This window comes from Bos indicus, chromosome 10 (assembly GCF_029378745.1).
Source record: "Bos indicus isolate NIAB-ARS_2022 breed Sahiwal x Tharparkar chromosome 10, NIAB-ARS_B.indTharparkar_mat_pri_1.0, whole genome shotgun sequence".
Taxonomy (NCBI): Eukaryota; Metazoa; Chordata; class Mammalia; order Artiodactyla; family Bovidae; genus Bos; species Bos indicus.
The window spans coordinates 55,515,481-55,541,551 of NC_091769.1; the positions used below are offsets into that span (position 1 = coordinate 55,515,481).

The 26,071-nt window shown below is 37.7% G+C and overlaps 1 protein-coding gene and 1 long non-coding RNA gene across 3 annotated transcripts in view; one reads left to right on the top strand and one right to left on the bottom strand.

Annotated features, from left to right (window-relative positions):
• LOC139185264 (uncharacterized) overlaps positions 1 to 26,071 on the top strand; it is a 126,911-nt gene that overhangs the window by 89,637 nt on the left and 11,203 nt on the right. The window lies entirely within an intron of this gene.
• UNC13C (unc-13 homolog C) overlaps positions 1 to 26,071 on the bottom strand; it is a 723,080-nt gene that overhangs the window by 69,554 nt on the left and 627,455 nt on the right. For both annotated transcript variants that reach the window (XM_019968805.2, XM_070797523.1), the window contains 4 exons: positions 25,463 to 25,551; positions 9,226 to 9,375; positions 3,586 to 3,709; positions 1,750 to 1,806 (listed from right to left, as the gene is read on the bottom strand). In XM_019968805.2, coding sequence (XP_019824364.2) covers positions 1,750 to 1,806; positions 3,586 to 3,709; positions 9,226 to 9,375; positions 25,463 to 25,551 — 420 coding nt within the window. The remainder of the gene's footprint in view (positions 1 to 1,749; positions 1,807 to 3,585; positions 3,710 to 9,225; positions 9,376 to 25,462; positions 25,552 to 26,071) is intronic.

Consider the following 26,071-nt stretch of genomic DNA (forward strand, 5'->3'; position numbering starts at 1 on the left):
ACAGAGTTGAAAGAGTAACTGGCTTCTGTAACATTGTTTGACTTCCTAATCAAGCAGTGATGGAAACCAGAGTTAGCCCAGAACTGTAAAATTTCATGGAGCTATAAATTCTTTCCTTGCTTTTGTTAGTCTGGCTTTCCATCACTTGAAACTGAAACAGTTATAGCTGATAAAGCATTCAACTCAGGAAGCTGAAGCTGGAGGGGATGCAGTATCTGTTTCCTGATGTCACACAGATCTACACACACTGCCAAGGCCATTTCTTTTGTAATAAGGGACTGTGATGTTTCACTTTTCCAGGTTTTCTATGAGAAAGTTAAATGCTGTATAAATCCATTTTTCAAAAGAGGGGATAGAAATCTCAGGGAGGTAATAAGAGGGATCAAGAAAATGATAGAGATCCAAGATCCAAAACAATAGTTTGACAATGGCATCTACCTTCTACTTTCCCTCTGAACCACCAACAGCACTGAATACTTGTGAGAAACAATCTCATGTGATGGTTCTGTCTTCTAAATGGATTACTGGCTTTTAACTTTTCTTCTGACGAAGGGGACAAAGTAGGTGATATAACAAGGTACTGCCATTAATGGGCATCTATTTCAACTCAGTAAGCAAAGGTGCAGTCCCGTGGATGATCTTTCCCCTGTTGTGTACACACAAAACAGCCCCAATGATATGTAACCCTGAGCTGCCAGCCTGGGGAAGAGACAAGAGAATGCCCTCTGTGAGTGGACAGAGGCATACTCTTTGCAGTTACCATGCAAAGATAATGAAGACGTTATCATCACAACAATCCTATGAGCCAAGGGTTAACACTGTCTTGACTTTACAAATGGCAAATCTGAAAATTAGACATGTTCAGTACTTTGGCCAGTGTCACATATTTGGAAGCAGCTGAGGTAGAAGGTGGTCAGTATCTGGAAACTACCCCCATGCTACACCATATTCTCACAGGTAGAAATAGAACAAGAACATATATTTCAACTACAGGTACAAGTTTGGCCTATATGTGGCCCATGGATAAATGAATGTATAATAAAAAGTGGTATGTACTTACAAATACAATATTATTCAGCCTCTAAAAGGAAGGAACTCTTGTTATATGCCACAACACTGATGAAACTGCAGGATGTTGTGCTAAGTGCAAAAAGTCCGTTACAGAACAACAATATGTATTTTAACCAGTCAAATTTCTACTCTAGAGGGAAAACAAATCTGAGGTTCCCTAAGCAACTGCAAAGTCCTGTGACTCTCAAGCAATAATAACGGGTAGGATTGTTTATATAGCAAATCCTTGTTATAATGGGGTTGATTATCTTGACAAGCTCAATGTCTGCTTTGATAAGTTTATTTTCCTGCATTAGGTTTCTTGCCTGAAGAGTTCTCTAGACTTTACTGGGTTTCTGTGGAGCACTCTTTGCCTTTCTTCATACCAAGCCAATTCACTATAAAAATGAAAATATACGTTCTAATTTATTTCAAAACAGTAATCCTGAATGCTTCAACACAGTCAAAAATTCCCCACTGCCCTACAAATTGGAAAATACAAAAAAATATATGGTGTGGGGAGAAGAAGAAAGCACAATTCAGTCCCTCCATTTTACTCTAATTTCTTCTTAAAACAGATTGTGAAATCTCAGACACACATCCTTAGTCCTTCTGTATTGGATATCACTACTAACAGGAGGTTGGCTTCTCACAGAACTGTAGTCAGTGCACTACCTTTCACAGACATATTCTTATTACCTTCAGTTTGGAGAGTTGTCCCAGATCTTTAGCTGTAATGAAAATCATCTGGGGTCCCTAGGAACACACACACAGAAAAGGAGAGAGACAATTTGTAAGATCTTCAGTAACAAAGTTGAAATGTAGTCAATAGACAGTGTTCTCTATTTTACTGATTATGTTTGTGACTTGTGACTTTTATTTTATATGGCCTAAATTTGGTCTATTTTACAAATTGGATCTGGATACCTAGCACATATCTAGGGTTGTATCTGGCAATACAACTGTCCTCACAAGCATCCCACTTCTGGAAGTTTCACTGAGTTACTGCTCTGGCAGCTAGTTTAGTGTACAATGTGGATTACGTCAGTGAGCTTACCTTTTATTTATTTATTTGTAGCAGAGGCAACTCCTTCCCTCCACTCCCTACCCCTTAAAATAAATTACACAAAATTTCAAGATCCAGAGCTGAAGGTGGAGTTGGTCCTCCTGACATGCCATCCAAACTGTCAGAGCCCTGCCTTCTTAACTCCTTCCTCAGCCAGAGGTTTTTCCCTAGCACCTCAAGGCCCTGTGGAAAGCTGGAAAAACATCAGAATAAACATCGGAAGCACTACCAGAATACTCATTAGTAGCCTAGAATGTAAATAAAGTGTGTAAGTAAAGCAACCCAACTTGCAGGTTGCCCTGACAGCCTCCCCTATTGGCCAATTAAGTGAAAGCTAGCTGATGTTAAAGAAATACATTATGTATTATAGGAGAATAAGACGTAAGTGTGTATGTTTCTAAGTGTGATTTGGCTACCCATATGTGTAGGCTATGATTATACCACATACTCATGGCATGAAGTAAAACTCGAAGTCATTTATATTTAACACTCACTGTCTGGTGGTAAATCAACAAACATGAATCTTTGCACCTTGGAACAATTTGCAAGAAAATATTTTTTATATAATTTCACTGGCTAAATTTCACTGAATGTGCATGATTAATGGTGTCAATATATTCGTTTATAATTACTCATTATTTATATCAACTTGTCTTTCTCAGTCACCATAGCAAGTGCTTGTTAGGGTTATTTCTTTCTTTGCTTGGCTCAGGATATGTGAACTGAGCTGGCTGGTATATGCAGTTGATCACTGTCTGACTTTGCTGTCATTGATCTTTCTAGTTCCTTTTTATTTCACTGTGTCTGATACAATCATGTCCATCAAATCCACTAAAAGATATCACCTATATTTATGTCCAAGTGCAAAGGTGATTGATAAAAGCAAAAGGTTAAAAAAAGATTCCAGATAGCAGGGTTAGATTTATCATCTTAAACTGTAAAATTGCAGGAAGAAACACTGCAAGCATATTCTAGCATATATCTGTTCCTCTGGGGTGAAGTTTCATAATGAAATTAAATAAAAAATGATTTGTGTAGATGAGATAGCCCCATAAGTTAGGCTTTGATACATTTTTTTTTAAGAGAGAAAGTTTGAAATATCAAGCAAGTGTGAAGTTTGACTACTATTTCCACTATTTAAAAATGATTTGTAGTGGGGGTGGTGGAGAGTTGGATTGAGAATTTGAGACTAGTAGATACAAACTACTATATATAGAATCGATAAACAACAAGGTCCTGTTGTATAAGACAGGGAAACTATATTCAACATCCAGCCATAACGGAAAATAAAACTGATTCATATAAGGAAATGTCATTGGAATGATCCTTGCTAAGCCATTGTATATCAAACCCTTTTCCCCCAAAATGAATTTAATTACTATTTCATCTGGATCAAAACCATTCATTGAAACAAAAACCAATTAGATGGGTTATTGGAAGTATAATCAAACATGAGTTTGAATACTTACTGTTTGATCTGTCAGAGGAGGGAGAACAATTTGTTTTTCTATTTTGTTAAGAACTAGCTTCCACAATTCTTTCAATACTCGCTTCAGGACTGTTCTCTCACAGATCTTTGCTGAGAGACTTAATCTGAAATAAAATACATAATTGCTTAGGAGTCTCTCATTGAGGTATCACCTTATTTTACTGATCACACATTCACATTTTTCAGGGCTGAGATTCAGATACCTGAATAGGCCTTTATAATTTTCAGATGCTAAATTTCATTTACTGAAAACAAAATACATAATGTAAAAAATCTGTTTCATCATATTTTGTATAAATCATTGTTTTGTAGAAAATGAATTCAGAGTATTTCTTTGGTTAAATTGCTTCCCAAATTGACATCAAGGCTCCCAAAGTACATGATTTTTTCCTGCATTTTAGGGTTACATGCCCCATGTTCATGGTACAGGCCAAATACCAAAGAAACATATTTTCATCACTAACTGGCATTGGATCTGCACAATGACATGGAAAACCTGCATACGATTCACTCAAAAGCAAAATTTACCGCTATTTTTTTTCCCAATTTTCTTGAGATATTGATACATAACATCGTGTAAGTTTAAGGAGCACAAGACAATCATTTGATAAATGTACATATTGTGAAATGATCACTACAGTAAGTTTAGCTAACATCTATCACCTCACAGAGTTATATTGTTTGGCTATAGTAAGAACTTTTAATATCTACCCTTAGCAATTTTCAAATACATGATATAGTATGCTGCTGCTGCTGCTAAGTCGATTCAGTCGTGTCAGACTCTGTGCGACCCCAGAGACGGCAGCCCACCAGGCTCCCCCGTGCCTGGGATTCTCCAGGCAAGAACACTGGAGTGGGTTGCCATTGCCTTCTCCAATGCATGAAAGTGAAAAGTAAAAGTGAAGTCGCTCAGTCGTGTCCGACTCCTAGCGACCCCACGGACTGCAGCCCACCAGGCTCCTCCGTCCATGGGATTTTCCAGGCAAGAGTACCGAGTGGATTGCCATTGCCTTCTCCATGATACAGTATAGTTTCCTATAAATACTATACTATATATATATATATATATATACATATATGCTATCTATTACATCCCCAGGACTTACCTTCCTGGAAGTTTGTATCCTTAGACTTTACTCATTCCCAACAAACACAAATTTGTTCTCTGAGTTCAGATTTTCTAGATTCCCAGTTCACCAACTGTGATAGGCTTAAACTATTTACCAATTCTTCTCATGGTGAGATAATGATGGTAACCTCATTGAGCATTTATATAACACTTTAGTTTAGAAACCTCTTCTGCAGATATTTCTGAGATTAGTATATCCATTTCAGAAATCAAACACCAGCTCAGAGAGGTTGGAGGGACTCATCTAAGGAAGTGAAGCTAGTGAGTGAGGGCTGAGATTCAGTAGGTTGTCCAATAGCCCATGCTACCCTTGGTAAACGCACTTATGCATGAAGGCCCAGCAGTATCTGAAGGCACAGTGCTGCACAAAGATTTATGGAAAGTATAAATTCCATAACTTGACACTGAACTCTGAGACTCTTTTAATAAAAGTTTATCAAACCTGTTGTACAGAGTGCCAAAATTTGGATCATATATTTCAGGGTAGCCTAATGAACTTTCTATAGTGCTACTAAGTACTCTGAATGGCTGGATGCAGAAATTACAAACTGGGATCTGACAGAGACAGAATTAACTTTTAAATATTTAAATATATAATTAATACTAACACTTAAGGAGTTAATATTTAAAGGCATATGATGTTTGAGAGTGAAAGAGGAGAGTGAAAAAGTTGGCTTGAAGTTCAACATTCAGAAAACTAAGATCATGGCATCTGGTCCCATCACTTCATGGGAAATAGATGGGGAAACAGTGTCAGACTTTATTTTTTTTGGCTCCAAAATCACTGCAGATGATGATTGCAGCCATGAAATTAAAAGACGCTTACTCCTTGGAAGGAAAGTTATGACCAACCTAGATAGCATATTCAAAAGCAGAGACATTACTTTGCCAACAAAAGTCTGTCTAGTCAAGGCTATGGTTTTTCCAGTGGTCATGTATGGATGCGAGAGTTGGACTATGAATAAAGCTGAGCGCCGAAGAATTGATGCTTTTGAACTGTGGTGTTGGAGAAGACTCTTGAGAGTCCCTTGGACTGCAAGGAGATCCAACCAGTCCATTCTAAAGGAGATCAGTCCTGGGTGTTCATTGGAAGGACTGATGCTAAAGCTGAAACTCCAATACTTTGGCCACCTCATGCGAAGAGTTGACTCATTGGAAAAGACCCTGATGCTGGGAGGGATTGGGGGTAGGAGAAGAAGGAGACGACAGAGGATGAGATGGCTGGATGGCACCACCAACTCGATGGACGTGAGTTTGAGTGAACTCTGGGAGACAGTGATGGACAGGGAGGCCTGGTGTGCTGCGATTCATGGGGGTGCAAAGAGTCAGACACAACTGAGTGAGTGAACTGAACTGAACTGAACTGATGTTTGAGAAGCAAAGGAAGAAATTTCCCAAACTCATTTTCACATAGAAGTATCTCTCCTAACACTGCTGTGTGTAGAACCTAGTATATAAAAATACATGAAAGTGACCTACCCTGGAAGAAGGGGAGAGCTGGGGGGCCCTGGAGGCATAGCTGTGGAACTCTGTAGCCCCACAAGTTTGGAACCCATTGTTCAAAGGTGGTAGTTCTAGCTTGCTAGTAGATGGATATTCACTATATGGACACAGGGTAGAAACCAGATGATATGTCATGAAAAAACAACAGAACCTATCCTCAGAGAAATTCTTCGGATGATTTGAGACGCAACAAATCTGACAATTTTGCAACAGCTGTGTCATTTCCATTTCCTAAAGGTCTGAGTTTAAAAACTGATCTTGTTTTTATGGTCAGCTCATGTACTTGGTATGCTATCTAACTCTGTTTAAACTGGACTTGAACCAATAGGAATAAAATTGTTGATATGTTTGCAGCTCTGCATGGGATTTATATTAGCTGGAAATGGTCTTTATAGCTTGTTTTATAGAGTAGTGAGGTCTTGGTGGGGAAAATGAAGCATAAAGAAATATATTGTTGTATAATATTTAGGGAGGCTACACAGAGAGAGCCTGTATATTTATAATATAACACAGCTTTTAAGGGGATCATCTCAAAACCACCTTGAAAACTTTTGGCCTTAATCATTCATTTTAAATAACAAAAAATAGAGGGGAAATGTAGCAATTGCTTCCTTAATTTAGTCAGAGTTAACCAACTTGGTAATGTAAGCTGAACACATACATTTTGGAACCTGAACTGTCTATTTTGACTGATCCCAAAACCAATTAACCAGACAATTTTCAAATGTTATATATACTTGCTGACAAGAGAGATATCTTGCCATATAGTTTACCATATTTTTATAAAAAGGTATCCAGCTGTTTCTCCCTCCCCCTGGAATTCCCATCTCCCATTTTCATGTACCCAAATCCTATGTGTTTAAAGAAGACCTAACACAAATGATATTTCTGCTGATCATCCGAATAGGAGACTACTGTATTATCCCTTATTGCATTTATCTGCTATACTTTTCTTTTTTTCTTTCTAAACTGTTAGTTCCTTGACAACAGAATTGATATCTGACCTTTTAAAAGGTCCCCTAATAAGTAGATTTATGGTTATACATTCCGTATTAGCCCCCAAATTTCCAAGCTCTCCATGCCTATCTCTTCCTCAAATTTTAAAATCTTACAGATTTTTAAAGTTCACTGATGTTTTTCTATTTTTATAGTCTCTTTCTACTAAGAATGTGAGGAAGTTACATATGATAAAGTATAACTAGATATAGAAGAGACTATTTTAAGACTGACTAAAACAATAATTGAAATATATTGAAAAGAAGGGCCAACCTAGTTTATGTATTAGCTCTGTTTTATGGATGCTGAAATGGAGTCAGAGTCCCTTAAGTAGTAGAATACTGGAGTGGGTTGCCATTTCCTTCTCCAGGGGATCTTCCCTACTGAGGGATCAAAGCTGCAACTCCTGTGTCTCCTGTATTGACAGGCAGATTCTTTACCACCACAGCTCCTAAGAAGCCCTAGTAGGTAACAGTACTAGGATAATTTAAAACTTTCTGTATGTTTCCCAACTCTTGGTTACAGCATATGCAAAAATAAAAAGTTCTGCGTGATAAATGATGTACCTCTAAACTGCTGACTGGAGATCTCTAAACAGAAGGCATTCTCATAGGAGTTTTAAGAGGCTCAGGATTGCTTTATCCTGCTCTCCACTCACCATCACAGTCACAGCTAAATGGTAGTTTCTGTGAATCAACTGTCTTATCCATAGAGAAGAGTCATGACAAAAATTTCAAGGGGTTGTTAGGAAATTAGGTGGTAAGAGTAAAAGTGTCTATTAAGAACCTAAAGATATGAAGAAGCCTTTTTCTCTTTCATCCTCTCCTCTCCCTCCTTTCTTCTACACCACCTGCCTACCTGTTTCTCGATAAGCTACCTAATTACCTATTCACCTCTCTTCTATATATTTCTTCATAGCAAACAGAAAATAAGAATTTTTCTAACAAATACTAAAATTAAAGTGATAAGAACATTAGCCTTACTTATGCAGTAAGGTTATAAGCAAAGGGAAATGAAATTAAAGAAGTTATTAATATATAGAGAAGGTTCTTACTAATTCTTTCTTTGCTGTTCTTATCTTCAACAAAAGGTAATGTATCCTTCTTATTTATCTTGGTGTCATTGGTATTAATTAATTTGTCACAACAATATTAAATGAGGTAATATATGTAAAATAGATATTATGCTGGTCCCTTGGTAGGCTTTCAAAATTATGTTCTCCTTTTCTACTTTCAGTTCTGGTTTCAAGTATCACCATTGAAGAAATCATACCCCTTGTTGTTTTGGATCAATGGTTTCCAATTTTGGACACATTTGAAAATATAGGTGCCTACTCCAAACTTACAGAATTAGAACTTCCAAGAGGAAGGGACCAAATAGGGAAACAAGCCAACTTTTTAGTTAAGAACACTATCATAGTTGGTCATGAAGGCCTCCTTTCCCACCCATTCCCACCACTACTGAATTGAAATCTCCGTGGAGTCAAATACTTTGACTCTCCATCATCGCTGTCCAGCGTCTAGATTATAGAGTTTGATGCAAATGGACACTAAGTAAATAGTTGCTGAAGGTGGGACAAGGCAGCAATCTACTTGTCTCTGGGCTGAATTGATTCTAGTCATATTTGTGCTATTATCTTCTTCAGCACGTTTCCAACATGAACTTGGATATTCTGGACTCACTTCTATCTCCATGTCCAAATGTTATCTGAGAAGCATGAAAATCCTAATCTCTGAGGTGCTTCAGAATAGCAGCCTCCTTAGTTACCAATACTTATTTCCTTTCCATTTTTCCTTTTCTGTACATAGTCATTCCTTCTATTTCCCATCTAGTAATGAATTAAGTGTTTTGATTTTTTTTAATGAATTGATCTATTTCTGTAGAAGCCCTTTAAAACTGTCCTACATAGAGGAAAAGTATTTTTCCCCCCTCAAGTGCATATCTGCTGAACTTAGGGCAGTGGATGAAGAGAAAATTGAGTAGAATACTTACGTTTTGTCCAAGAAGTCCATGAGAGGTCTTAATACAATCTCTGCATCCATTGCTGCACTGTTCTTATTAGATGTAGTATTTCCATTTGCTCTCATTTGATTTAGTTCGAAACTCATTTGTTTTATGCACCCTTCAATGATAAGCTGGAAACTGAAAATAAAGAATATAAATTATGGAATAAAGCAAATAATTATGGTTTCCTTTGCCTGTGTCTGTTAAATTCACCCCAGGGAGTTTGATTTGTTTCCAATGGCATGATTTCCTTTGCTCATTAGTTTTCAAACTTATTGTTCAGCTGCAAAGTTTTTTGTTGCAATGAAAACTTACTTGGAACCCTTATATGTAAAGAAGATAAGAAAGATGCTTTTTGGGGTGAATTAATTTGAGTAGGGGATCATTTTGGTCCCCATCTCTCCCAGTAACAGGTGGATTTCTCAAAGCATTGTTTTAAATGACATTTTCTTATTGATTTTTAACAGTTGGTTACTCCTCCTTCAGTTAGCCTCTGGGACTCAACCCTTCTTGGCTTTCCTCCAACCTCATTGGCTGCTCCTCTTCCATTGTCTGGCTTCTATCTCTAGCCTGGCTTAGCATATTAAAACACAGAAAGCCTGGGTAGTTTTAATTTCAGATAGTGAATTTTTTTTTTTTTAGTGTAAGTATGCCCCATGTAATATTTGGGGCATATTTATACTAAAGATTGCCTACTTTTATATGGAGTTCAAATTTGATTTGACATATGCTATATGGTATCTGGCAACCCTATATTGGCAAGCCAACTTCTAGGCTCAGTCCAGTATTAACAAACACTAACTGTATGAGAGGAGACAAGTGGTAAAGGTAAGCACACTGGAAAGTGGGCTTGGATAAATCAAGGCATAGCTTAAATAAAAGCACTTAGTTTACACCTAGGATATTTCATAATCTATGAACGCTTTGAAGTAAAACTAGACAAAATCATCCTTAAATTTTACTACCACAAGCAAATTAATAATTTACTTAACATTTAAAGTATAGGATATAGAAAATTAAAACAACCTTTAGCTCTATAGAGAAAGTACTGTAAAGGAATGAGGAAAGAAGCATTAAAAGTAATAAAAAGCAACGTTTACCCCTTTTACCTTTTATATAATGATTTAACTAAACATTTAATGAAGAGAACTTAAGTTATATACCCTGAAACCAGAAAAGCTCCTTATGAACAGTTTGTAGGACAAATTCATCTTTGTAGCAAAATAAAAAACATATAAGTAGAGGTGACAAACCTAACAAGGCTGGTGATAGCTGGTTGTCCAAGAAAAAAATGTTAGTTCAACTTTAAAAATTACCAAAAAGTTATAACTTTTAATATATTTTTAAATGTTAATCTAAAAAGGTATAGCTTTTTAGAAACCTTATCAAAAGAGTAAACAAACACCTTAGTTAGCTTAAAAGCAGCCACTAAGTACAGGAAGCATAGAGAGTCTCAAACTCAAGGAGAAATATGCCAAGACACATACTAATCAAACTAACAAAAATTATATTCAAAGAAAAAATATTAAAAGCAGTAAATGAAAAGCAAAAAATAACATACACGCGAACCCCCATAAGGTTATCAACTGATTTTTCAGCAGAAACTCTGCAGGCCTTAGGGAGTGGCAGAATATATTTGAAGAAGATGAAAGGGAAAAACCTACAACCTAGATTACTCTACCCAGCAAGTATCTCATTCAGATTTGATGGAGAAATTAGAAGCTTTAAAGAGATGCAAGAGCTTAAAAGAACACAATACCACCAAAACAGCCTTACAACAAATGTTGAAGGAACTTCTCTAGGTGGGAAACATAAGAGAAGAAAAAGACCTACAAAAACAGACCCAAAACAATTAAGAAAATGGTAATAGGAACATATATATAGGGCGTCCTTGGTGGCTCAGACAGTAAAGAATCTGTCTGCAATACAGGAGACCTGAGTTCAATCCACGGGTTGGGAAGATCCCCTGGGAAGAGGGCACGGCAACCCGCTCCATTCTACTTGCCTGGAGAATCCCCATGGACAGAGGAGCCTGGCAGGCTGTAGTCCATGCGGTTGCAAAGAGTTGGACATGACTAAGCATGCATATGAATAATTACCTGATATAAATCGATAAAATGTTCTAATCAAAAGACTGGCTGGATGGGTTAAAAAAATAAGACCTATATATAAATGCTGTCTATAAGAGATCCACTTCAGACCTAGAGACACATAAAGACTGAAAGTGAGGGGTTGGAAAAAGATATTTCATACAAATGGAAATAAAAAGAAAGCAGAGTAGTAATACTTATATCAGACAAAATAGATCTTAAAATAAAGACTGTTATAAGGGACAAGGAAGGACACTACATAGTGGTCAAGGGATCAATCCAAGAAGAAGATATAACAATGATAAATATTTATGTACCTAACACAGGAGCACCTCAACACATTAAAGGAAATGCTAACAGCCATAAAAGGGGGACTCAACAGTAAACCACTAACAGTGGGGAAATTTAACACCCCACTTTACCAATGGACAGATCATCCAGACAGAAAATTAATAAGTAAACACAAGCCTTAAATGACACACTAGGTCAGACAGACTCCACTGAAATATATAGGACACTCCACCTGAAAGCAGCAGAATACACTTTATTCTCAAGTGTACATGGAACATTCTCCAGGATACATCACATCTTGAGTCACAAATCAAGTCTTGATAAATGTAAGAAATTTGAAGTCATAACAAGCATCTTTTCCAACCACAACACTATGAGATTAGACATCAATTACAAGAAAAAAAAACTCTAAAAAGTACAAACAGGTGGAGGCTAACTAATATGCTACTAAATAACCAAGAGATCACTGAGGAAGTCAAAAGATACATAGAAACAAATGATAATGAGAACATGGTGACTCAAAACCTATGGGATGCAGCAAATGCTTTTCTAAGAGGGAAGTTTATAGCAATATAATCCTACCTTAAGAAATGAGAAAAATCTCAAACAACTTAACCTTACACCTAAAGCAACTAGAGAAAGAACAAGCAGCAAAATGCTAAGTTAGCAGAAGGAAAAAATTAATAAAATTTAGAACAGAAGTAAAATAGAAATGAAAACAAAAGCAAAGATCAATAAAACTAAAAGCTGGTTCTTTGATAAACAAAACTGATAAAGCTTTAGCCAGACTCATCAAAAAAAAAGGAAGAGGCCTCAAATAGATAAAATTATTGAGCTGGCCAAGAAGTTTGTTCCAGTTTTTCCATTACATCTTACAGAAAAAACCCAAACAAATATTTTGGCCAACCCAATAGAAATGAAAAAGGAGAAATTACAAATTGATACTATAGAAATACAGAGGATAGTAAGACTATTACAAGCAATTGTATGCCAATAAAATGAAGAAATGGACAGATTTTTAGAAAGGCACAACCTTCCAAGGCTGAACCAGGAAGAAATAGAAAATGTGAACAGACCAATCACCAGTAATGAAATTGAAACTGATTAAAAATCTTCCAGCAAACGTAAGTTCAGGAACAGATAGCTTCACAGGTAAACTTTATCAAACATTTAGAGAAGAGCTAACAACCATCCTTCTCAAACTCTTCCAAAAAAAAAAAAAAACAACAACAACAAAACTTTTGAGGGAGGAATACTCCCAAGCTCATTCTATAAGGCCATCACCCTGATACCAAAACCAGACAAAGATATCACACATCCACATCCACAAAAATTACAGACTAGTATCACTGATGAACACAGAAGCAAAAATCCCCAACAAAGTACTAGCAAACAGAATCCAACAACATATAAACGTATCATACACCATGATCAAGTGGGATTTATCCCAGGGATGCAAGGATTCTGCAACATACACAAACCGATCAGTGTAATACACCACACTAACCAACAGAGGAATAAAAACTCTATGATCATCTCAATAGGTGCAGGAAAAGCTTTTGACAAAATTCAACACCCATTTACAATTAAAAAGCTTTTCAGAAAGTAGGCATAGAGGGAACTTACCTTAATTAATAAAGGCCATATTTGACAAACCCAGAGCTATTAATAACAATATGCCCAATGGTGAAAAACTGAAAGCATTTCCTCTAAGATCAGGCATAAGACAAGGATGTCCATTCTTGCCACTATTATTCAACATAATTTTGGAAGTCCTAGCCATGGCAATCAGAGAAGAAAAAGAATCCAAATTGAAAGAGAAGTAAAACTGTCACTGTTTGCACATGACATAATACTATACATAATGAATCCTAAAGAGGCCACCAGAAATCTACTGGTACTAATCAATGAATTTGATGAAGTTGTATGATGCAAAATTAAAACACAGAAATCTCGCATTCCTATACACTAGCAAAAAAGATCAGGGAGAGAAAATAAGGAAACAATCCAATTTACCATTAAAACAACAACAACAACAAAATACCTAGGAATAAACATACCTAAGGAGGCAAAAGATCTATACTCAGAAAACTATAAGATACTGATGAAAGAAAGAAAGATCACACAGACAGATGGAGAGATATACCATATTCTTAGATCAGAAGAATCAATATTGTGAAAACAACTATATTATCCAAAGCAATCTACAGATTGCTATCTATCAAGTTACCAATAGCATTTTTCACAGAATTAGAACAAAAAATTTTACAATTTGTATGGAAACACAAAAGACCCCAAATAGCCAAAAGCAATCGTGAGAAAGAAAAATGGAGTTGGAGGAATCAGGCTCCCTGACTTCAGACTATACTACAAAGCTACAGTAATCAAGACACTATGGTACTACACACACACACACACACACACACACACACACACACACACAGAAATACAGATCAATGGAACAGGACAGAAAGCCCAGAGATAAACCCTCCCACCTATGGTCACCTAATCTATGACAAAGGAAGCAAGAATATAAAATGGAGAAAAGTCAGTCTCTTCAATAAGTGGTACTGGGAAAACTGGAGCGCTAAAGCTAAAAGAATGAAATTAGAACACTCCCTAACACCATACACAAAAATAACCTCAAGTTCATTAAATACCTAAATGTATTTAATTTAGGAAAACATAGGCAGAATACTCTTTGATATAAATCACAGCAAAATCTTTGTGACCCACTTCCTAGAGTAATGAAAATAAAAACAAAAATAAACAAATGGCTCCTAAGTAAACTTAAAAGCTTTTGCACAGCAAAGAAAACCATAAGCAAGACAAAAAGACACCCTCAGAATGGGAGAAAATATATGAAGCAACTGACAAGGGATTAATCTCCAAAATATACAAACAACTCTTGTAGCTCAATATAAATACAAGGAACACCATCAAAAAATGGGTAAAAGACCTCAACAGACATTTCTCCAAAGAAAGCATACAGATGGACCACAGGCATATGAAAAGATGCTCAGCATCACTAATTATCAGTTCAGTTCAGTCGCTCAGTCATGTCTGACTCTTTGCGACCCCATGAATCGCAGCACGCCAGGCCTCCCTGTCCATCACCAACTCCTGGAGTTCACTCAGACTCACGTCCATCGAGTCAATGATGCCATCCAGATGTCTCATCCTCTGTTGTCCCCTTCTCCTCCTACCCCCAATCCCTCCCAGCACCACAGTCTTTTCCAATGAGTCAACTCTTCACTAATTATCAGACAAGTGCAAATTGAAACTACCATCTCACACTGGTCAGAATGGCCATCAAAAAAATTTACAAACAATAAATGCTGGAGAGGGTATGGAGAAAAGGGAACCCTTCTAAACTATTGGTGGGAATGTAAACTGATACAACCATTATGGAGAACAGTATGGAGGTTCCTCAAAAAACTGAAAATAGAACACTATATGACCCAGCAATCCCACTCCTGGGCATATACCCAGAGAAAATCATAATTTCAAAAGACATATGCACCCCAATGTTCACTGCAGCACTACAATAGCCAGGACATGAAAGAAAAGCTAAGTTTCCATCAACAGAAGAATGGATGATGAAGATGTGGCATATATATATATATATATGTAACAGCCATAAAAAGGAATGGAATTGTGTCATTTGTAGAGACGCGGATGGAGCTAGAGACTGCCATACAGAGCAAAGTCAGAAGGAGAAAAGGAAAATGTTATAGTAATGCATATATGTGGGATCTAGAAAAAGGGTACTGATGAACCTATTTGCAAAGCAGAAATAGAGACACAGACCTAGACAACAAACATACAGAAAACCAAAGGTGGCTTGGAGGGGCTGGGCTGAATTGGGAGATCGAAATTGACATACACACACTACCATGTATAAAATAGATAACTAATGAGAACCTACTGTATAGTATAGGGGACTCTACTCCATGCTCTGTGGTAACCTCAATGGGAAGGAAATACAAAAAGGAAGGGATATATGTATACTTACAGCTGATTCACTTTGCTGTTTGGCATAAATTAATACAACATTGTAAAGCAACTATAATAAAATTTTTTAATAAAAGCATTCAAGCTCAACAATTACATTATCTTAATATCAACAAAAGCAAAATCAACCCCAAGGTGTTACACTGGACTAATTTATTAACCAATAGAAGCAATAATGTTAATATGAGTTACAAGAAATATTTCTCCTTGCATAATGTATATAAGTAACTAATATTGTACTGATAGTTAAAAGCAAATAAGAGGTGGCAAGAATACACAGAAGAACTATACAAAAAAGGTCTGAATCATCTGGATAACCATAATGATATGATCATTCATCTAGAGCCAGACATCCTGGAGAATGAAGTCAAGTGGGCCTAGGAAGCATTACTACAAACAAAGCTAGTAGAGGTGATGGTATTCCAACTGAGCTATTTCAAATCCTAAAAGATGATGCTGTTAAAGTGTTGCACTCAATATGCCAACAGATTTGGAAACTCAGCAATGGCTACAGGACTGGAAAAGGTCAGTTTTCATTCCAATCCCAAAGAAAGACAATGCCAAAGAGCGTTCAACTACTGTACAATTGCAGTCATTTTACATACTAGCAAGGTTATGCTCAAAATCATTCAACCTAGGCTTCAACAGTACATGAACCAAGAACTTCTAGATGTATAAGCTGGATTTAGAAAAGGCAAAGGAACAAGAGATCAGATTGGCAATATCTGTTGGATCACAGAAAAAGGAAGGGAATTCCAGAAAAACATCTGCTTCATTGACAGTACTAAAACCTTTGACTGTGTGGATCACAACAAACTGGAAAATTCATAAGGAGATGAGAATACCACACTACCTTACCTGCCTCCTGAGAAACCGGTATACAGGTCAAGAAGCAACAATTAGAACCAGACATGAACAATGGACTGTTTCAAAACTGGGAAAGGAGTATATTAAGGCTGTATATTGTCACCCTGATTATTTAAAAAAGATGCAGAGTATATCATGCAAAATGCTGGTCTGGGTGAAGCACATCTGGAATCAAGTTTGCTGGGAGAAATATCAATCACTTCAGATACGCAGATGAAACCACTCTAGTGGCAGAAAGCGAAGAGGAACTAAAGAGCCTCTTGATGAAGGTGAAAGAGGAGAGTGAAAAATCTGGCTTAAAACTCAACATTCAACAACTGAAGATCATGGCATCCAGTCCTATCACTTCATGGCAAATAGATGGGTAAAAATGGAAACAGTGACAGGCTATTTTCTTGGGCTCCAAAATATCTGTGGATGGTGACTGAAAAACCTGGACAGTGCATTAAAAAGCAGAGACATCACTTTGCCAACAAAGGTCTGTAGAGTCAAAGCTATGGTTTTTCTAGTAATCATTTACGGATATAAGAATTAGACCATAAAAAAAGGCTGAGTGCTAAAAAATTGATGCTTTTGAGCTGTGGTTTTGGAGAAGACTCTTGAGAGTCCCTTGGACTGCAAGGAGATCCAACCATATCATCCTAAAGGAAATCAGTCCTGAATATTCACTGGAATGATGCTGAAGCTGAAACTCCAATACTCTGGCCACCTGATGCAAAGAACTGACTCATTGGGAAAGATACTGATGCTGGGAAAGACTGAAAGCAGGAGGAGAAGGGGGTGACAGAGGATGAGATGATTGGTTGGCATCACTGATTCATTGGTAATGAGTTTGAGCAAACTCCCGGAGATAGTGAAAAACAAGCAAGCCTGGGCGCTGCAGTCCACGGGGTGGCAAAGAGTTGGACATGACTGAGTGACTAAACAACAAGAGCAGCAAATAAATGCAATTAAACATTAAGTTACTTATTAAATACACTTTAACCCAACACAGGCAGGCACTCAAGAAAGATTAAAAAAAGATTTAACTAAGTCTGTGAGGTGTAATCTGTAGTACTATTGTTTTCATTCTTTATATCCTCCTACACCAACTTTGAAATATACCATGTTCATGGATTGGAAGAATCAATATAGTGAAAATGAGTATACTACCCAAAGCAATTTATAGATTCAACGCAATCCCTATCAAGCTACCAACAGTATTCTTCACAGAGCTAGAACAAATAATTTCACAATTTGTATGGAAATACAAAAAACCTCGAATAGCCAAGCGATCTTGAGAAAGAAGAATGGAACTGGAGGAATCAACCTACCTGACTTCAGGCTCTACTACAAAGCCACAGTTATCAAGACAGTATGGTACTGGCACAAAGACAGAAAATATTGATCAATGGAATAAAATAGAAAGCCCAGAGATAAATCCACGCACATATGGACACCTTATCTTCGACAAAGGAGGCAAGAATATACAATGGATTAAAGACAATCTCTTTAACAAGTGGTGCTGGGAAATCTGGTCAACCACTTGTAAAAGAATGAAACTGGACCACTTTCTAACACCATACACAAAAATAAACTCAAAATGGATTAAAGATCTAAACATAAGACCAGAAACTATAAAACTCCTAGAGGAGAACATAGGCAAAACACTCTCTGACATACATCACAGCAGGATCCTCTATGACCCACCTCCCAGAATATTGGAAATAAAAAGCAAAAATAAACAAATGGGACCTAATTAACCTTAAAAGCTTCTGCACATCAAAGGAAACTATTAGCAAGGTGAAAAGACAGCCTTCAGAATGGGAGAAAATAATAGCAAATGAAACAACCGACAAACAACTAATCTCAAAAATATACAAGCAACTACTACAGCTCAACTCCAGAAAAATAAACGACCCAATCAAAAAATGGGCCAAAGAACTAAATAGACATTTCTCCAAAAAAGACATACAGATGGCTAACAAACACATGAAAAGATGCTCAACATCACTCATTATCAGAGAAATGCAAATCAAAACCACTATGAGGTACCATTTCACACCAGTCAGAATGGCTGCGATCCAAAAGTCTACAAATAATAAATGCTGGAGAGGGTGTGGAGAAAAGGGAACCCTCTTACACTGTTGGTGGGAATGCAAACTAGTACAGCCACTATGGAGAGCAGTGTGGAGATTCCTTAAAAAACTGAAAATAGAACTGCCTTATGATCCAGCAACCCCACTGCTGGGCATACACACTGAGGAAACCAGAAGGGAAAGAGACACGTGTACCCCAATGTTCATCGCAGCACTGTTTATAATAGCCAAGACATGGAAGCAACCTAGATGTCCATCAGCAATGAATGGATAAGAAAGCTGTGGTACATATACACAATGGAGTATTACTCAGCCATTAAAAAGAATACATTTGAATCAGTTCTAATGAGGTGGATGAAACTGGAGCCTATTATACAGAGTGAAGTAAGCCAGAAGGAAAAACATAAATACAGTATTCTAACACATATATATGGAATTTAGAAAGATGGTAACAATAACCCTGTGTACGAGACAGCAAAAGAGACACTGATGTATAGAACAGTCTTATGGACTCTGTGGAGAGGGAAGGGGGGGAAGATTTGGAGAATGACATTGTAACATGTAAAATATCATGTAAGAAACGAGTTGCCAGTCCAGGTTCGATGCACGATACTGGATGCTTGGGGCTAGTGCACTGGGACGACCCAGAGGGATGGTATGGGAGGGAGGAGGGAGAGGGTTCAGGATGGGAACACATGTATACCTGTGGTGGATTCATTTCGATGTTTGGCAAAACTAATACAATTATGTAAAGTTTAAAAATAAAATAAAATTAAAAAAAAAAAAAAAAAAGAAATATCAACAACCTCAGATATGCAGATGATACCACTCTAATGGCAGAAAGTAAAGAGGAACTAAAGAGCCTTGCCGGGGTCCAGCCCCGGTGGATCCAGGGAATTCGAAGCGGGGACGGCGTTGGCGAGGATCAGGAAACAACTGCTTAATTAAACTTTAATTAAGGATATAAAGAGTAATAGAATAAGGATAGCTCAGTAGGAAAATTCAGTGAAGAAAGAGGCTGAATAATTCAGCCAGAAGGTAGGAGAAAGAATGACATGGTGAGACCAAGTTTCGGTGAACAAGGCCCGCACTTTATTTTCCAAAGTAGTTTTTATACCTTAAGTTATGCATAGAGGATAATGGGGGAAGGGGTAGAGTCATGCAGCAAGCCAGGCTTTCTTCCTGCAAACTTATCATATGCAAAAGTTTAGGTGATTTGCATCATCTTCTGGCCCGGAGGCCTTTTTCTCTAAAGGTGATTATTCTAAAGTCAGGCGCTAGCCTCCAAAAAGCATTAGATAAAGTTGCATTCCTACAGAGCAAAGGTGTGGTGGGCTATAACAAGAAAAAGAATTAACTCAAGGGTCCCAGGTTACAAACATTAAAGCTACTACTTACACCAATTATATTAATCAATACACTGCCAGGGACACAGCAGGTAAGGGATACGGAAACTTAGCAGCAAACATTGGCCCAACAAGTGAAAATCCCTTCACCAATACAATTTCTAATCAATCTTTTAACTGCTCAAAGGAATCTGTATTTAGACAGTTTAGAACATCTCATGCCTCTCACAGTTGGGAGGCTCTGAACAATCACGTGTGGCCGGAAAAACCTATTCAGGCAGGCTAGAGGATTTCCAAAAGAGTTTGTAGGTTGAAACACTGTCACACCCAGGAATTATTAACTGGAGCTGTAAGCTAACTCTTTTTTCAGAGAGAGGTAGTGGGGGACAGCCCCCCGTAAAGTCAGAGGTGTAGGTGAAAGCACAAAGCAGAAAGTAGGCAGACTCTGGTTTTGGGGGTAGATGGGGGACTCCTGAGGCTCGATCCCGCCTTTGCGTATGCCGAGCCTCCTTCCTCATGACCTTTGTCATGGGCGGAGTTCCTTACGCTGGCTCCCGGCAGTGACAGAATTCCAGTTGAGCTATTCCAGATCCTGAAAGATGATGCTGTGGAAAGTGCTGCACTCAATATGCAATATGCAATATGCCGGCTCCCGGCAGAGCCTCTTGATAAGGGTGAAAGAGATGAGTGCAAAAGCTGGCTTAAAAACCAACATTCAAGAAATGAATATCATGGCATCTGGTCCCATCATTTCATGGCAAACAGATGGGGAAAAAGTGGAAACAGTGATAGATTTTTTCTTAGCTCCAAAATCACTGTGGACAGTGACTGCAGCCATGAAATTAAAATGAACTTTCTCCTTGGGAGAAAAGCTATGACAGACCTAGATAGCATATAAAAAAGCAGAGACATTTCTTTGCCAACAAAAGTCCACATGGTCAAAGCTATGGTTTTCCAGTAATTGTGCATGATGAAAAAGTAGCCTGAACACCAAAGAATTAATGCTTTCAGATTGTGGTGCTGGAGAAGACTCTTGAGAGTCCCTTGGACTTTAAGGAGATCCAAGCAGTCGATCCTAAAGGAAATCAACCCTGAATATTCATTGGAAGGACTGATGCTGAAGCTTCAATACTTTGGCCACCTGATGCAAAAAGCCGACTCATTGGAAAAGACCCTGATGATGGGAAAGATTGAAGGAAATAGAGAAAGGGGTGGCAGAGGATAAGATGGTTAGATTGCATCACTGATTCAATGGACATGAACCTGGGCAAACTCTGGGAGATAGTGGAGGACAGAGGAGCCTGGTGTGTTGTAGGCCATGGGGTTGCAAAGAGTCAAACATGACTTAGCAACTGAACAGCAACAAGAAGTAGCAGTAGGTACTTGAAGCAATATATAGGAAAGGTAAATCATGCCGGAAAACATTTGACCTGGTTGATTTACCACTAGGTCATCAGTGATTCAGCTGAGTGTATTATTAAGCACCTTTGAAATAGCTACTTTCTTAGAACTGATTCTTAAAACAGTGAATTGAGGTGGAGGCTTGACTGAGCAGAAGGTATGATACTCATGATCCAAAAATGTACAAACAGGCTCCTACAACAGACCCATATGGTAAACACCCACCAGAAGACAGCTCTGTGTGTGGGATCAGACATATGGAGGAAGGATTACCAGAGAATAAGAGAGAATGCTCTTCTGCTGCTGCTAATTCACTTTAGTTGTGTCCAACTCTGTGTGACCCCATAGACGGCAGCCCACCAGGCTCTCCTGTCCCTGGGATTCTCCAGACAAGAACACTGGAGTGGGTTGCCATTTCCTTCTCCAATGCATGAAAGTGAAAAGTGAAAGTGAAGTCGCTCAGTCATGTCTGACCCTCAGGGACCCCATGGACTGCAGCCTACCAGGCTCCTCCGTCCATGGAATTTTCCAGGCAAGAGTACTGTAGTGGGGTGCCATTGCCTTCTCCAAATGCTCTTCTACCCTACCATTAATCCAGGCTGAATCAACACTGGCATCTTACTGAAAATCTTCTGTCTCTATCAACTTTTGGTAAAGTCACCTAAAGAGTCTTTTTTTTCTATCTATTTTCTGCTTGAAAAGTTTTTATTAATCAGTAGCGCTTCAGGTGGCTCAGCAGTAAAGAATCCACCTGTGATGCAGAAGACACTGGTTCGAACCCTGGGTTGAGAAGGTCTCCTGGAGAAGAGCATGGCAACCCACTCCAATATTCTTGCCTGGAGAATCCCATAGACAGAAGAGCCTGGCATGCTATAGTCCAAAGAGTTGGACACAACTCAAGCAACTGCACGCACACACACACACACACACACAGTACCAGAAAATAATGACAGACTCTATCGATCCCAGGGTCAGGAAGATTCCCTGGAGAAGGAAATGGCAACCCACTCCAGTATTCTTGCCTGGAGAATCCCATGGACAGAGGAGCCTGGTGGGCTACAGTCCATGGGGTCGAAAAGAGTCGGACATGACTGAGTGATTTCATTCATTCATTCATTCATGAGCACTTGAGAAGACACAGAAGACACACAGAACTTCTATGAAATGTTCATGATTTTTAAAATTTATTTAATCCAGCTGGCCACTGGTACCAGAGATTAAAAGAAGTGTAATAAACCAAAGAACTAAACTGCAAAATATGTGCATAAGCATAAACCTGAGTGGCAAAGGTTTAGAAAACATTAAGACATCATTAAGATATCACTGAGGTTTTATCTCACTTAGTCTCAGTTCCCAGGTGGGTTTCCTATGCATGTATTATAACCCAGAGACCCAGGCTTCAGATGTTTGGTTTGGCTTTGGCCTGGCTTTCCTGAAAAAATCATCCTGCCAGCTACATAGAGTAGAGTAATTTAATTGTGGGTTTTAATAACAGCAGATGAAATAGATTTGGGGCAATTAATTATGCACTTAATTTTAAAACTCACAACCACTAATTTACACTAAAAGAAAGGTGGACTCATACTGAAATTATCCAGTTTGACTCTACTGCATGATCAAACTGATCCTTATGGACTTCTCACCTACCCTGAGTGTGAGATACAGACTTGGTTGGTAGTGTGGAAAATAAATCCATGGCAACAGAATAAGATAATTATTCTTTTTATAAGGGAGGCCTAAAAGCTCAATACATCAAGACTGCATCTGGCTCAGCATCTAAACTGTGAAGGGGCTTTCCACGAAGATGATGAACACACCTCTGATACTGAAGAGGAGTCCAAGCATAGGACTTTCCTTTGCTTCGTTCCTACATTTGAGAAAAAGTATGATACTTTGTGTCTTTTTCTTTTTAGTCTTTCTGATTTAAGAGTGGCAAAACTAATCAGCAGATGTCTGTTAAGTATGTGTTTTTCCAAAATACACAAATAAGTCATGACTAGACTCCAACCGAGCGACTTCACTCTCATGCATTGGAGAAGGAAATGGCAACCCACTCCAGTGTTCTTGCCTGGAGAATCTCAGAGACGGTGGAGCCTGGTGGGCTGCCATCTATGGGATCACACAGAGTTGGACATGACTGAAGTGACTTAGCAACAGCAGCAGACTCCAAAGAGACAGCTAGCCCTCTTTTTAAGAATAAATTTCAATCTTATTTGAGAACTGAAGTCATAGGTTAAAATAATAAGTCAGTATTTATTGAACTAATACTTAAAGCAAATTCTGTATGAAATTAATGAACTTCTTAAAAGATGTGTTTGATTTACCATTATATCCAAGAAAACAAACAAACCAGCCAAAGAATAAACCTACTTAAGAAGGCAAAAGACCCATACTTCAAAAACTATAAGATACTGATGAAATAAAATTGAAAATCATACAAATAGATGGAAAGATATACTCTATTCTTAGATTGGAAGAATCAGCATTGTTCAAATGACTATACTACCTAAGGCAATCTAAAGATTCAATGCAATCCCTATCAAATTAACAATGGCATTTTTCACACTACTGAAACGAAGAAAAATTAAAATTTGTATGGGAACACAAAAGACCTCAAATAGCCAAAGTATCTTGAGAAAGAAGAACAGAGCTGGAGGAACCATGCTCCCTGACTTTTGACTATGCTACAGACTATATTAAAATACTACAGTAATCAAAACAGTATGGTACTGGCATGAAAACAGACACAGAGGTCAGTGGAATAGGACAGAAAGCCCAGTGATAAACTCATGCACTTATGGTCAATTAATCTCTGACAAATGAGGCAAGAATATACAATTGAAAAAAGATAGTCTCTTCAATAGATCATGCTGGGAAAACTGGACAGCTACATGCAAAAGAATGAAATTAGAACATTCTCTAACACCATATACAAAAATAAACTCAAAATGGATTAAAGACCCCAAAACAGGGTACTATACATAAATCTCCTAGAGGAAAGGAAGGGAAGAACACTATCACAGTGGTATTTTTTGGATCTGTCTCCTGAAGTAAAGGAAATAAAAGCAAAAATAAACAAATGAGACCTAATTAAACTTAAAAGCTTCTGCCCAGCAAAAGAAACCATGAACAAAATGAAAACACAACTTACTGATTTGGAGAAAATATTGCAAATGATATTATTGGTAAGTGATTAATTTCCTATTTTAACATTTGCTGATGAGATGATGGCTTTTTCCTATAAGACCAAAATGAAGTTTATCTAGAATGAACTTCTCATTCTTTAGAACCACACTATTAATAAGCAAAGTTAATTAATGGGAAGAAAAAGACATAACATAGATGTGTTAGTAGTTTCCCATGAGCTAATTGCATTAACATTTCTAAAGCCTAAAACATAGCAGGCTGTCTTAATTCAGTTATGGGGTTAATAGTTCAGTTCTTTGGAACCACACTGATATGTATGGCATGAATACAACTCATCCCTGTCATGCATGTAAAGATTTTCTCCCTGCCTTTCTTCCTTCCTCTATTCCTTCAACAGCCAATTGCTAAGGTCTACAAACCAGAATTTCAAAGAGGAATGAAATGTCATTTCTGCCCTTAAGAAACATACAGTAATGAGAGGAAAACAGGCAAGTGAACCAGAATTTAGAGTGTAGTGTTGTCAGTGCTCCTCAACTGCAGGATACTCAGAGTTCTGGGGAGCAAACAGCAAGACATCACTATAAAATTGCAGGGTCATGGAAGATTTTCCAGAGGTTCGGTTCAGTTCAGTTCAGTCGCTCAGTTGTTTCCGACTCTTTGTGACCCCATGAATTGCAGGGGTGCCAGGGGTGCCAGGCCTCCCTGTCCATCACCAAGTCCCGGAGTTCACTCAAACTCATGTGCATCGAGTTGGTGATGCCATCCAGGCATCTCATCCTCTGTTGTCCCTTTCTCCTCCTGCCCCCAATCCCTCCCAGCATCATAGTCTTTTCCAATGAGTCAACTCTTTGCATGAGGAGGCCAAAGTACCAGAGGTGGTGATGCTTAAATTGAGTCTTCAAGTTAAATAGATTTAGACAGTCAGAGGAGAGAGACAGCACTAAAGACATGATTATAATACATTTGCATAGTAATTACTTAGTCCACTTACCTTTCACCATAAGTGACACTGAGCTCATCCAGAACCCCACTGAGTTTAACCTGAAGTTCTTTTAGAACAGTACTAGCTTCAGGGTCTAACTGCAAAGAGATCATAAACAATATTACTTTGGAGTTCTGAGAAAGCATAGCTTTTATTTCTTAGAAGCATGAAGCATTTTGCTTATTATAAGGTAAATTTCAAACAAACATGGCATACATATCCTTTTTTCTTTCTTTAATCTTTGAAATAAAATGCAAAATTTAGAAAATTCTAATAAAATTAAAAGTTTTTACTATGAAAAAAATTGATTAAAATGCATAGCATGCATACAAAAAAGAGCTATAGAGCAAAGCCTTTGTTGGTTATAGCAGTGGGATGCAAGGCATGACAAAATATATTACAGAACATGGTAATTTCATGACTTAGAAAATTGGTCATATGTTAGTTGAAAATGTGTGTTGCTTGAAAACATTTTCATCTGTAATATCCCTGTAAATAAATAGAACCATTGAAATTTTTTTAAATTGCTAAAAATTAATTTTTGCACATTATGTTGTATCTTAGTGAAGGAGTTTTCATATTTTTTCAAGTATAGAATTAAAAGTAATAGATGAACAA